Source organism: Tinamus guttatus, unplaced genomic scaffold (genome assembly GCF_059628265.1).
Source record: "Tinamus guttatus ecotype Peru unplaced genomic scaffold, ASM5962826v1 Tinamus_guttatus_pri_ptg000307l, whole genome shotgun sequence".
NCBI lineage: Eukaryota > Metazoa > Chordata > Aves > Tinamiformes > Tinamidae > Tinamus > Tinamus guttatus.
This window is the reverse complement of record NW_028288841.1, coordinates 5,857,938-5,871,822: the sequence shown is the minus strand read 5'-3', so window position 1 is coordinate 5,871,822 and position 13,885 is coordinate 5,857,938. Positions and strand designations below refer to the sequence as shown.

The 13,885-nt window shown below is 37.1% G+C and overlaps 1 protein-coding gene across 4 annotated transcripts; it reads left to right on the top strand.

Moving 5' to 3' along the window:
• Nucleotides 1–468: 468 nt before the first annotated feature.
• Nucleotides 469–13,563, top strand: UBA3 (ubiquitin like modifier activating enzyme 3). Of its 4 annotated transcripts, none has more exons than XM_010212780.2 (18): nucleotides 469–535; nucleotides 667–708; nucleotides 3,237–3,357; nucleotides 4,361–4,441; nucleotides 5,908–5,990; nucleotides 6,480–6,560; nucleotides 7,157–7,200; nucleotides 7,480–7,544; nucleotides 8,293–8,448; nucleotides 8,587–8,689; nucleotides 9,312–9,425; nucleotides 10,421–10,474; nucleotides 10,964–11,000; nucleotides 11,080–11,161; nucleotides 12,035–12,135; nucleotides 12,245–12,308; nucleotides 12,414–12,468; nucleotides 13,063–13,563. In XM_010212780.2, the coding sequence occupies exons 1-18, from the start codon at nucleotides 516–518 to the stop codon at nucleotides 13,149–13,151; spliced, it is 1,392 nt and encodes a 463-aa protein (XP_010211082.1). In that variant the 5' UTR covers nucleotides 469–515; the 3' UTR covers nucleotides 13,152–13,563. The 4 variants fall into 4 exon arrangements, with proteins under 4 accessions (XP_010211082.1, XP_010211080.1, XP_088384434.1 ...); XM_010212779.2 differs by having other exon boundaries at nucleotides 521–546; XM_010212778.2 differs by lacking the exon at nucleotides 667–708 and having other exon boundaries at nucleotides 485–535.
• Nucleotides 13,564–13,885: the final 322 nt, after the last annotated feature.

Below are 13,885 nucleotides of genomic sequence, written 5' to 3'. Positions count from 1 at the left end.
GATGGGGTTTGGGGAGCCTGAGCGCCCTGAACCCGCAATCATTAAGAACCTGCGACACTTCCTTATCGGAAAGCACTTGAACACTCGGCCTCTGGGTAGCGGCCTCCCGGCTGTGGGACAGTGAGAGGCGCTTGGAGCCCATTGCACACAGGGCTTGTCCCTTGCCCTCGCGAGAGGCTTGGGCAACATCAATGGCTCTGTGGGCTCACAGGGAAGCGCAGAGGGGCCCCGGTGTGTGTGTGTTCACGGGATCCCCGCACCCAGGGGTCCCTGCAGTGGCCGTTGCGGCTCTGGCCCTCGAGGGACCCGGCCTTGAACGTGATGGCGGCCCCGGGGTGGGGGAACGGGGGGAAGCAGCAGCTGCAGCCCTTGGGTTGCCATGGAGATTATCCCTCCAGTTGCCATGGAGATTACCCCCGCGAGCGCCGCTCTGCGCCCCCCCTCCCGCCACCTCTATGGTGCCGCCCCAGCCAACCACCGCCCACAGAGGTGCATTGTGGGAAGCAGAGGGAGCTATGGCGGATGGTGAGGAACCGTAAGTGCCCTGTATGTGCGCGCTCGGCCGCGGCCCTCGCCCCACTCCCCGGGCGGGCCCTGGGGCCCCTCTCCCTCCTCCCCGGCGTCTGTGGCGCGGGACTGACCCTTCTTTTATTCTCTCTCTTTTAGGGAGAAGAAAAGAAGGAGGCTAGAGGAGCTGCTGGCGGATGGGTTAGCTGCGGGCGCGCGGGGCGGCCCGTAGGTCACGGCGAGGCCGCAGCCCCCGCAGCGACGTGCGGGGCGGGATGGAGGGAGGCGGCGCCGGGCCTGGACCGGCCCCCGCTGCGAACCGAGGGACGAGGCCCGGGGACGAGGGAGCTGCCGGGGAGAGGGACGAGGGTCTCGGCCCGAGCGGAGCGGGGAGGGAGCTCGGGGCTTGCAGCTTGGCTGGCAGGAGCTGGAGGTTCCAAAATCCGGGCTGCGGGGCCACTGCTTGCGCTTGTTGTGCCCCTAGATTCTGCGCGTCTGTCCTAACACCCTTAGAAAAATAATAGCACTGATAACACGCTAAATTCTTTAACCTGTTGTGCTCCCGTAACGCTTCCCTACCCTACCTGTGGCCCTCTTCCCCCAAATCACCAAGCAGGATTGGGCTGAGGGTCACAAAACCCCCTTGGGCATGTTGGGGTGAGGGGTGCATGCCGAGTCCCTCAAAAGCATGGAGCTTTGGAGATGTGAAGGGCCAGGAAAAGCTTCGAGGGTCTGAACCTGTGTAAGGGCTCTGCTAAGCCAGCGTTCAGAAAGTTTTCATTTTAAAATCAAAATAAGAAAATAAGTAAGGTTTCTGTTAAAGCCATATAATACAAGTGCCAGGTAAAACTGTGTCAATATTCCAAATGAAACACTTTAAAAGTCATCTCTAAAGCGAAACATGAAGTCTCAGGTTGAAGTATTGATGTTTTTTCAGATCTCCAAATTATCCAACCTTATAAAATCTAATCTATGGAATAATTACAAAAGTAAACTAAATCTTACTGACTTACATATGAAAAGAAAAATACTGATCTGAACGGAGAAAGGGTGCTGCTGATCAATGGCTGTTTATAGTCTGTATAAAAGCAGAAAAAGATGGTTCAGAGCATCACCAAAAATAGCTTCTGAGCTTGTTTCCAGAACAATTTACAAAGGCTAATACAATCCATAGAAGCAATTACTTTTAAGTATTTTGATCCATTTTGTTTGCATAAGCCATTTTTTGATGCTTACACATACTGAAACTGTATATAGCATCCAACTTCAAGGTTCGGAGGAGGGAGGTTATACACCTTTGTAAAATAATTATTTTTGATAGAAATTGTAAAAACTGGAAGAGATACAAAAGTTGAAGCCCGAGGTCAAGAGAGCCTGTATGAATTCAAAGAAACTTTTTAGATTTTGTTGAACTGTTAACTTATCTAAAGTCAACAGCTAGCCAGGAATGCATTCAGTCTGCAATCAAAATACAGGCAGATTTTGATGCAGTTTATATCTTCAGTGAAGTTATTGCCTGTTTTTGACCATCTTTTACAAAATTACTGCCTGTACATCACAGTCAATAAGGATACACTTTGCTGCTCATTGTCTGAGTTCCCTGAGAACCATCTTGTAGTTTTAACTAGATTTGCTTTCTATTTTGAGATGAAACAAGGGGAAGTAACAATAAATTTGAACTCAACAAGAATTATTGACATAAAGCATTCTTATTATTTCTCATAGGAGGAAGTATATAAAACTTCTTATCAGTGATCTTATCAGTCTTTCATACTCAGGATTCCAAAGGTCTTTTATAATGAGCTTAGGTTTTTTATTAACAGAAAACTTTATCATTTCTACTGAGTGCAACTCCTGTTTGAAAAGGGAAGTCTTAAAGAGGAATTGCTATTGATGATCTTGACGTTAGAAAAATTTATGAGTGAGTTAGCTAGTTTTGAACTATTTCAGTAAGTTTCTTGACAGTATATAGTTACAAACTATTAAAAGTGACCTGCAAAGGAGGAAAAAAAGGAAGTGGAATATCTGATGAAAAAGCATGTATTTACAATATAGAAGAAGATAATTACAAATGTAATTCAGATTACGAGCACTGACAGACTCGGGAGATGACTGTAAACTTGAGTTTCTAAACTAAATGGTACTAAGGGTAAATGCTCTTTACTGAGGGTAAAGCGCATTCAAGTTTTTTTTTTTCTTTTTGTTAACCCTCCTTTAGATGTGCTTTGGAGATTGAGAATATTCAGCATTGGGACATATTGTTTGTTCAGTGCTTCAGAATTGCAGTTACGTAAATAAGAACTGTGAACTCTCTAAAGTCTGTCAGAAAAGGAATACAAGCCTTGACGCTGAAGGAAACAAACCAGCAGCCTCTAAAGGAACAACCTCTTTTCTGTGCCCTTTTTAAATATGAGGGAAATTAAAGTAAAGGAAATAGACCCTTTTTTTCCACTTCAGGTCAACTTTTGCCAGTCACAACTAAATCAGAGGAACCTATTGAAGTGCCAGTTTTTGTTTTCTCCGTGTGTTTATACTACTGCTTTCTAGCTGCACAAAGAAATCCCACTCATGCATATGTTCATGCACATAAACATGCATAAAGAATATGCAGATGCTTTTGCAGGAATAGTCAAAGTATTTTTAACATTATATATGAAGATAAAAGTAAGTTTTAGAGGTGTGGCTTTTTCTCTACGATTTTGCAGCTGAATTTACTATGTTCTGTGCAGAATGGCTGTTGATGGTGGGTGTGGGGACACTGGAGACTGGGAAGGTCGCTGGAACCATGTAAAGAAGTTCCTCGAGCGATCTGGACCATTCACACATCCTGATTTCGAGCCAGGCACTCAAGTGAGAAACACTTATTTTAAATAAAAAAAATTATAGCGTGTGTTGCAAGCTAATGTAAACAGTTTCATTAATTGACCATCAGCAATGTATGATTACTAAAACTGCATGAAAAGCATATGTTTTAGTCAATTGAACATTTATATTCTGGAAGAACATATTGTACTCGGTGTATAAGCTTGTATCTCTTAATTGTGTGCTGTCATCTACAAGCTCTCTCTCATCATATATCTGCACTGCACACGTGTTATGCTGTCTTGTGTGTCCATGTTAAAAATAGCAACATTTCTCTCAATTTTGGAGAAACTGGACGCAATAAGGTATTTCTTATATGTAGAGAAGGAATTAAGTCTATAGTATGCCTAATATGAATGCCTACAGAATTTGCAAGGGTGTTTAGTAGCATAAAGCAAAATTTAGTGTTTATAATCATTTCTTCTGCTTTGCTCTTTTGTTGTTGTTGTTGTTGTTGCAGAGTTTACAGTTGAAGATACTTTACTCTTAACTTTCTGTTAACTTTTTAATGCCCTGTTCTGATATTTACGAATTCGAGGTTGAGATCAAGTAGAACTGTTTGCAGAAGGAAGTTATCTGATTAAGAATTTTAAGTTTTTTCTGATTGGCAATGGTTTTTTTTGTCTGTTTACACTTTTATTTGTATTATACATCAACTAAATTTTTGGAGAGAGAAACAGACTCTTTTTAAACCGAATTATAATGATAAAGGGAGACCTTGGTGTTTTCATGGTAAAAATTTATATAAATAAAATATCAACAAAGATCTTCCTTTTCTTAAGTTGGGTTATGGGAACTGCATAACTAAGCAACTGATTGAAGGCCAGCATCTAATTACTCTTGCAAGTACAAGCAATTTTATTTATTTAATGCGAAGATTATTAGACAGTTAAGCCTTGTAAATATGTTCCTGTAAGTTTTATGAAGCAAAGGACAAATCATACTTTTACTATTCAGAGTATTAATTTTCCTGTTTTGTTGTTTTCTGCAGGCTCTAGAGTTTTTGTTAAACACATGTAAAGTACTGGTTATTGGAGCAGGAGGATTAGGATGCGAACTCCTGAAAAATCTGGTAATTACTTGGTTTTCATCTTTTGTTTCTTATATTTCTTATATTTTTTCTGAGAAAAACATCCTTTCTACTTCACTGGTTTGACTACTTTGACTCTATATCACTGTTTTGTTTCTAGTGTGTAATCAAAATTTATAAAATATGTGACTATACAGACAAACTGCGTATATATTGGAGAATGCACTATGCTAATAAGCTTGCAAGATGATAGTTGGCTATGTTGTGTATTATCTTTTAGCCATCTCAAAGCTCATCATGAAGAACAGCATGAGACTGTGAAGTATAGACAAAAATTCACTTGCAACCTCAAATATAGTCCGGTTAGGGAATTTTCTTTAGCTGTGAAATTCTAAGGAAAGGAGTAAATTTAAGAATAAATTCTGCACATAACTACGGGGATAAGTGCTGTTTGGAAGACAATGATGCTTTCATATGAAAAGTCATAATTTCAAGTGAGAAAGATAGCGATTACCACTACAAAAAAAAAACAAAACAACAACAACAAAAAAAAAAAAACAAAAAGGATTAATAGTCATCAAAGTCTGTTTTGCTTTCCTGAGCAGTGGATTTCAGGTTTTCTGATTCCTCAAGATCCATTAAATTGAAATTATCTCCAAAGACTGAATACTCCCTTTGAGTGCAGATAAAAAGCACTGCGGGATGCCACAAAACATTTCCATCTGTTTTTTATTACAGTATTCAATTCTGTCTAACCAAAATTGAGTTTATTCCTTTGTACGTGAAAGATGTTGTGACTTCATCAGTTCAGACCCATAATTTTGCTTTAATGTTGTTGTTTGCCCGGTCTAATGATGAACTGTCTGTGGACAGACATCAGGTAGAACTTCTACCGGAGATTCTGCGTGTTCTTAGACAGTGAGGTGACTTTCTTTGTTTACATTCTGTCTCAGCAATGAATACAGTAAGGAATACTGTCACATTTTGAACTGTGATTTAAGGGTGGAAATGCCACTGCCATTTATCTCAACTCTGAAAGCTGTGGATGCTCAGCAAATACAAAACTTTGGGAAAATTAAACTGGTTTGCCTGTTCCTGCCCTCTGGAAACAGGAATGCCCATGGTATTTCTTCAGGTCTTGCTTTTTTTTTTTCTGATAAAACTTTCGATTTACTCTAGTTTTAAGAGAAAACAGTCTGTATTTGAAATAAGCCCAATGTTGCCCTCCCTGTGCTATGATATTGTAGGCTAAAGCAATATTGCATTCAGTAGGGTGCTTTCTTTAACTGTTGAAATGTTACTAATTCCACCTATCCAAATATCAGCATTAGTGCTCCCAACAATTTAAGAAACTAATAAAAGCATGTCTACTTGCAGATGGAGTAAAGAGCAAATTTTTCTTTTTGTGGTCTTCTCCCAAAGAAAATGCTCTTCAGCATTTACAATGAATTTAGAAGTACTGTGAACATTTTATTTGCTGTTAAGTGAGACAGCATCTCTTTCCACAGGCATTGTCCGGTTTTAGACAGATCCATGTCATTGATATGGATACTATAGATGTTTCTAATCTTAATCGACAATTTCTGTTTCGGTAAGTGGATCATATTTGTGATGTGACTTCATTTTTACACAAAACTAAACAAAATGTATGCATACAGTTGTTATGTCGTTGAACAAAATGTCATAAAGATTTCTAAACTTTCATATCAGAATAGTAATCACATTTAACTGAATGTTACATGTTAGTTGTTTCTGTTTTGAGATCTGTGGTTTCATGGTTTGATCCTTGAGAAAATTTACATACATTTCTTACTGTTCAAATAGAGTTAATAACAAAGAGAGAATGTCGTAATACACACAGATTGAGTTTTTAGTTTCTCTGATACCCTTTCCTTTCAGTTGCGTAACTCTGGGCTTGTCATATCTGATGTTTTGAGAGAATATCTTAGTATCATTCATATCAGTAAATTGCCCTGCTGAGACTACTAGTTACTTAATTCAGTATTTGTAAGACATAGATTCTCCAGACAGCGAATGTTACTAAGATTATGGTTTTGAAATTGCCTTTTTTTTTCTCCAGACCCAAGGATGTTGGACGACCTAAAGCAGAAGTTGCAGCAGAATTCCTTAATAGCCGCATTCCTAACTGTGCTGTTGTAGCGTATCCTTTTATAGAGTAGTAGTAGCCTTGGAAGGCCTCCTAAAGCCCAGAAAAGTCTGTAGATAGTAGGACTACCTAAAATGTTTTGTTGCAGTTTTATTTTTTTTCTTTTATACAGTAAAAAAAACAGTTTGATTCAGTTGATGATTGAGAACTGTTTCTCAGAATGGAGTTACAGGAAATGTACATCTGGAAAGAAACCTAAGCTTTAAGAAATCATTACTTGTGTTTCCACTGAGTCCGCTTTATTTGAGTAAAGTATCCTAATTGTCTGGTTTATTCACCAGAGTGTCTTGAGTACATAGTGATAAGATACATTAGATTAAAAGCATAAAGCACTGCTGATAAAGAGCTTTGTGAGAACACGTTCTGAGCTCCCAAAGTGGTTTTCTGCCGAGGTTTCTTCGGCATGTCCGTTTGCTTGTTGCATTAGATCATGCAGCTTCAGCTATGGAAATTTTGAGTCTTCTGACAACGTTATTTTAGAAAAAAAATATTAAAATTACAGTGGTAAATTATACAATCTTTTGCCTTCAGGTCAGCAAATAGTGAACTCAGCTGTTTTAAATGTATTCCTTAGTTATGTGTGCATTCAGATACTTTAAAAAGATTCAAGACATGGATGAAAGCTTCTACCGACGTAAGTGGTGTCTGTTTGCAAAGCACCCGCTTGTACTTCTAGAGTGTTGCAGTTGTTGCTTGGTGTTTTTTTTCTGCTAGTTAGATTTTTAGTCTTCTACAGTATACTGGAAATATAGTAAACAAATAGAGAAGGCTTAAATGCAACTGTCTTATAGATAACCAAGGGGAGATGGTTGAACTACAGTGAGTTCCTGTGAAAAAATCTATGGACAGAATATGTTGGTTGTCTTAAGAAATATGCATTAATATAGACTTTAAATAACATTTTTTTTCCTAGAATTTCATATTATTGTTTGTGGGCTGGACTCTATAATTGCAAGAAGATGGATAAATGGCATGCTGGTAAAGTCTTCAATCTTTTTAAAGCCTGGTTATTTCTTGAATATAGTTAACAAAAATTAAACAGTTTTGTGCAAAATGTAAAATCAAAATGAAATGAGAGATGTTGAAATTCACAACTTTCTATATTTTTTCCCTGCCTTTTGAAAAAGAGAATAAATTGCATGCTATTTTTATGTTTGTTCAGTGTCCTGCAGGGCTAATTTCAGAGCACATGTTCATGTCCCTGTGAGGTCAGTTTCTAAAATTACTAAGAATGGAGGTTCCACAACCTGTCTGGGTGCTCCCATTTTAAAAAGTGCTTTTTCCTTGCAGCCAGGCAGAACTGCCTTGCTGCAAATTGTCAGTATTGCCTTCTGGAATCCTGCTGCTACAAGGGAATAGCATGCTATATATTGTAATTTCAACATTGTGGATTTGTTTTAAAAAGTAGTAATCTTGACTGTTTACCAACATTACAAAAAAAAAAAACCTCCAAAGAAACCAAGCAATTACTCCAGTATATTATGAGGAAATAACAGCTTTTAATTGGGAGGGAGGAGAGAGGGAGGAGATGGTAGCTGAAGTTTTCTTGCACTGACAAATAAGAAGTGTTATATATATGTTATGTATCCTTAAAATACCCTGTATCTTAAGCGTGAGATCTTTGGGGTACCATTAAGAATAAAATTTCTAAGATGATTTATTTTTGATTCCTATAACTTGCACCAAAAAAATAAAACAAGCAAACAAAAATATCTTTTTTTGTTAGATGTCATTTTTACATTATGAAGATGGTGTCCTGGATCCAAGTTCCATCATACCTTTAATAGATGGAGGGACAGAAGGTTTTAAAGGAAATGCTCGTGTGATTATTCCTGGTATGACGGCATGTGTTGAATGCACACTTGAACTCTATCCACCTCAGGTAATTAAAACTTTTGATATTTCCTTTTGTTTTTATATTCCACTCTGATTTGCTTCTTTCTCTTCCTAGAACTGTACTAAATGCTTTTTTTTTTTTTTTTTTTTTGCTTGTTTTGTGTTTCTTTTCTTCCCCCACCAGGTCAATTTTCCCATGTGTACTATTGCATCTATGCCCAGACTACCAGAGCATTGTATTGAGTATGTCAGGATATTGCAGTGGCCAAAGGAACAACCTTTTGGAGGTAATTAGTCTATTGCTTTAGTGGTTAATTAACATTTATCATGTCAATTTGTTTCAACTTAGGCGTACACTCCTGTTTAATCAAACAATCCTCTTACCTTTGATTAAACTTTTGTGGCTCATTGTCATATACTGAATTGAAGCCTCTGGGTTGGTAGTTGCTTCTGTCTCCTCAGGCTGGCCTTAGAGTCACATATTTGTATATTTATCTTTCTCTCACTACACAGTATTTCCTGAGCCAAAATGTAAACCATAACCCCTCTATAAAGCTACAGAGTTAGGATAACGTATATATTTATTTAGAATATGTTTTAGAATTTAAGATTTATAGATAGATAGATGTCTATAGATGTCTATATAGTTTTATAGATAGATATAGATAAATATAGATTTATAGATTTAAGATTATAGTGTTTTAGAATTTAAGATTTATGTAGAAATCATATATTGATGTTTTTTTCTTTAAGTGCAAAAGGGTCAAGTTTTAATAGTTAAATGGGATATTCATTTTTACCATATTTAAAACAAAAGAATTATTTATAGCCCAAAATTAAAAAAAAAGGCATTGTGCTTCTGAGGAACTACTGCAACTGTTACTTACTTGTAAATTAACTTTCCCATAGAAGATGTGCCTTTGGATGGGGATGACCCTGAACATATACAGTGGATTTACCAGAAGTCTTTAGAAAGAGCATCGCAATTTAATATTAAAGGTGTTACATATAGACTCACCCAAGGTAAGTGGATGAGCATTTCACTGTTTGTAGCAATTTGCAGACTGAATTGACATTCTTTGTACTTACTATGACTAAACTGGCAGCTCTGCTGAGAAAGAAGTAGTGCCTTTTCGCTAGACAACTTAAAAGAAAAACAAGTAGCTTTTTTTCCTCTGCCCCCACGAGGTGTTTCACAATGTGTCAGATGTTTAGGCATTCTTAATGAATCAGGTTGGGGAGCTTGTGTAGGACAAAACTGAATGTTGTTCTTGTTAGTTTTAACCTGGAGCAGCTCCACAGTTTGCTTTTACTGTGACTGCTTTTGCTCTCTCAAAGAGTTCATACAAAAGTGCACAGTTTTCAGTATTTATAGATGGCTTCATAATAAAGTGTTCAGCAGAAGGAAGCTGAAGATGTTAAAGTTTTTATACTGGTGTGCATAGCTTTATTGGGTCTGAAGGAATGCAGTAATACTGAGAAGCCAAAGGAACTTAAGACTTCCTAGGAAGTCACTGTCTTTTTGGCAGGCCTGAGAAAGGAGTGAATCCTCCTTGTTGCTGATGTCACTAACTTTAGACATAGGAACTTGCGTTTCATCCACATAGGTACTGTCCTGTTTGCCTGGAAGGGTTCAGTAAAAACAACAGGATGAAGGTGCCAATTCAGTTTAGCAAGCCTCTTTTTGGACAAGGAATACCAAAAGCAAGCCTCTTTATACATTTCTCCAGTTAGCTGGGAATAGAATTAAGTTTTAAAGTAACTTAGGTGAAATACAGAAAACTTGTTTTTGTATTGGATTTGCTGGTTCTCTTTGCGTGATACCTTGCATGATACCTCAACTTGCTTTATGTCTTCCAAAGTTCTTGGAAGCATGGCATTTTACTTTGTAATTAGCAAAGTTCTAGGAGAGTGTTTAAAGTAGCTTAGAGTGCAGCCTTCTGTAATTATTCTGGCTGAAAGTCATCTCGTAGCGTAGGTCCTGGAAAAGATAAAGTTAAATGTTTTTTTTTCTACAGGCGTTGTTAAACGAATTATTCCAGCGGTAGCTTCTACGAATGCAGTAATTGCAGGTATGCTGAAAGAACCACAATATGCTTTCTAACTCATGTCACCTCCGGTATATAGATTTTAGATTTTCATGAGGCAATAGTTGGAATTGAAGACCTTGCAGGGGCAAATAGTACATTTTAAGTGAGTCTAATTTATTCTTACTGTCTCATTTCTGTCTTCCATGGAGAAATTGCATGCGGTTGTGACTGCATGAATTTTAAACTCATGTGTGACTGAGGCAGTGTGCAACTGCATTTGTGACTGAAAAAATACTAAGTGGAAATGCAATATATATGATTAACATGGTCTTGGATTTGTGATGAGTCTTTTGTATTAATTCATAGTAATACCAGCTACCTTAGGTATTTGTTTATTTTTCTCTTTCCAAACTGCTGTATTTAAAATGCTTTTACTTCTTTGATATAAACTTATGCACTAATATCTATATGTTCTGAGACAGAAAAGCAACATAATTGTGTTTTTTTGTTGTTTTGTTTTCCTCCTTCCAGCTGTCTGCGCCACAGAAGTTTTTAAAATAGCCACAAGGTATTTCATTTCTTATCAATAAAACACATGATTTCCAACACAATGAGTTGTATTGGCACTAATGTGTTTGTCCTTACAGTGCATACATTCCTCTTAACAACTACTTGGTGTTCAATGATGTGGATGGATTATACACATACACATTTGAAGCTGAACGAAAGGTTGGTACCACTTAAGTTTTGCAGGGTTGGTTTTCTTGATGTTGAATGTACTTACTGCAGTTTCTGCGTATTTCTGAAACCCAGAATCCAACCTTTCTGGCACTATGTTTAAATACTTCTTAAATTTTAAAAGCAGAAAGTTGTCAAGCTACTCCTTTGAACTTGTGTGGATGAGGTCTAACAGTGATGACGGTGAGGGCCTATCCAGGACTCATCATAACTGGACAAGATAAACCTCCAGATCAAGATATCTTATTTAAGGAAAGCTTTTGATGCCCTTGAGACTGTGCTAAAATCTATTCTTCTGACCATCAGTTTTGCCCCGCCCTCTCCCCCCAAATTATATAGAATGCTTAAGGGCGTATGTAATGTTTTGTGTGTGGAACCCGTTTCTTGTATTTAGAAAGTAGCTCTTGATGTGGGGAGGTTTTTGAGACAGCTAGTGCTGACTGACTGCTTCTAGAACACTGATATTTAAACATTGTTCCTTTTCTTGGGCTAGATATGGAGGGAAAGGATACTCAATTTTGGGGAAAGGGAATCAAAAAGATTTACCTGTAACATAAGGAAATGCATTTTACAGAATAAAATGCAGAAGCAGAAAGAGGTTGTGATGACAGTGGTTTCCAATTTTGCAGTACTCTTCTCTGAGTGCAAGTGAAATCTGTAGTTCATAAATACAGAGCTGATACTGGCAGCCAGTTAGTCAAAGAATGAACAACTTCACTGGGAACTGCAATTGTCCATAAAATTTTTGCAGCAGTTTTAACCGTTCTGCAGATTTTTTTTAAAGGCAAATACTTGCAAGAACTTTATTAGCAGTTTAAAAAGCATACTTTACATAACCTTCACTACTGTGCTGCTTTTTTGTAGGAGAACTGTCCAGCCTGCAGCCAGCTTCCCCAAAACATAGAAATTTCCCCATCAGCTAAATTGCAGGAGATCTTGGATTACTTGACAAATAATGCTTCACTGTAAGTGTGAACTAATCTGAATTACTTGATGTTTTTATTAGTTTAGTGTCTCAAAAAAGATGTTTCTAAATTCATTTATATCTTTTTTTTTAATGTGTTTTAAATATAGGCAAATGAAATCTCCAGCAATCACAGCAACTATGTATGGGGGGAATAAAACACTTTACCTACAGGTACTCTGAACTTGCTTAATTTTGTTTAATACTCTTATTAAAAAAAAAAAAAAAAGTTTCCTGACTTGATTTGAAATGGAATGCTCTGTTTTCTTTTTGCTCTAGACTGTAGCTTCAATTGAAGAACGAACAAGGCCGAATCTTTCCAAGACACTGAAAGGTATAATCCACTTGTCACATGCAGGTTTTCAATGTCCTCCGCTAAACAGAAAGATCTGTTTTTTCAGTTTTTGCCTCTTTATGTCATATTTAGCTTTATTTTGCCCCTATAGAAGAGTAAAATTGTGTATAAATGAAAAAAATGCAGTACATATTTAGCTATTGAGGTATGTGGGGAAAAATAATTATTTATGTGATGTCACTGATCACCATTCCTCTGCAAACTAGGTTTGAAAATAGAATTATTCTGAAAGAGAAACTTAAGAGGAGGACAAATATCTCTTATATCATTCATTTCTGTGGCAGGAAAGCAAACTTCAGAGGCCAGAATGACCTTTTCAAAATTTTGCAGTAGCAAAAATTTTATCATGCAATATAGCTTTCTTAGTTTGTTTGGGCATGAGCATTGAATTGTTGAAATATGAATGTCTTCTGGTGAAGAAAACCTTTATGAAAAAGCAGTCTGGTAATTGATTTTAATAATGAAACATAATTGATGTTCATACATATGACATATAACATCATTAGTGATTGATATGCTTATTTTTTCTTTTAATCATGGGTTGCTGTAGTTGAACTTTTATTTCTGTTTCAGAACTGGGGCTTGTGGATGGCCAGGAACTTGCGGTTGCTGATGTTACTACACCACAAACTATGCTGTTCAAACTTCACTTTACTGCTTAATTCATACATAAGTATACTACTTATGCAGATAAATCTCTATCCACCTTGTAAAACAAATGCACAGTGTGTGTGTTAAGAGTAACCTGAAATGTCCATTTTAGTACTAGCATTGTTGAAGGTTAGATAATCCAGATGAATCACCATATTTCAGAATTGTACGTAGAAGCCAATATTTGGTGGATTATATTTGTATAAATGCTTATTAATGTACAGAACTCTGGTGTATAGGAATACACTTTTCCAGTTTTTGTTGTCAAAATGTTAACACATTCACACACATGGAAATTTTAAGGTGGCCAAAAGACTTGTTTTCGTATTGAATTTGGAGACATGCATGCAAGCAAAGAGGATACCCTTTAAAAGGAACCACAGTGATCTAGATTTGATTTTTTAGCACTCCTGTACATTCACAGAGTCACCTTAAAACCAAACAGGGTCAGTAGATTAAGCACTGTTTACTTTTATTTGATCAGTCTTTAAAAGGGTGTTAAATAGGGAAGAGATTGCTTTGTTTACAAGAAAATACAAAAAAAAAAAAAAAAAAAAAAAAAAGACAAAACTACTGTACATGAAGACCCGCTCATGTATATTTGCAAACTGCGAACGACAGCCATGCATAGAATTGCAGGTTATGTTCAGGTATCATTGGTGCTGTTAAGCTATTTATTAATAAATAAATAAATAAATAATAATAAAAATAACGTAAAAATAACTTAGTTTGTGGCATGTTGGTG

Coding starts and splice junctions, on each gene's coding strand:
- UBA3 (XM_010212780.2), top strand. CDS start 516: ATGGCGGATGGTGAGGAACC. Junction 6,561..7,156: donor CCTAACTGTGCTGTTGTAGC/GTATCCTTTTAT, acceptor GTGTGCATTCAG/ATACTTTAAAAAGATTCAAG. Junction 12,136..12,244: donor TTGACAAATAATGCTTCACT/GTAAGTGTGAAC, acceptor TTTTAAATATAG/GCAAATGAAATCTCCAGCAA.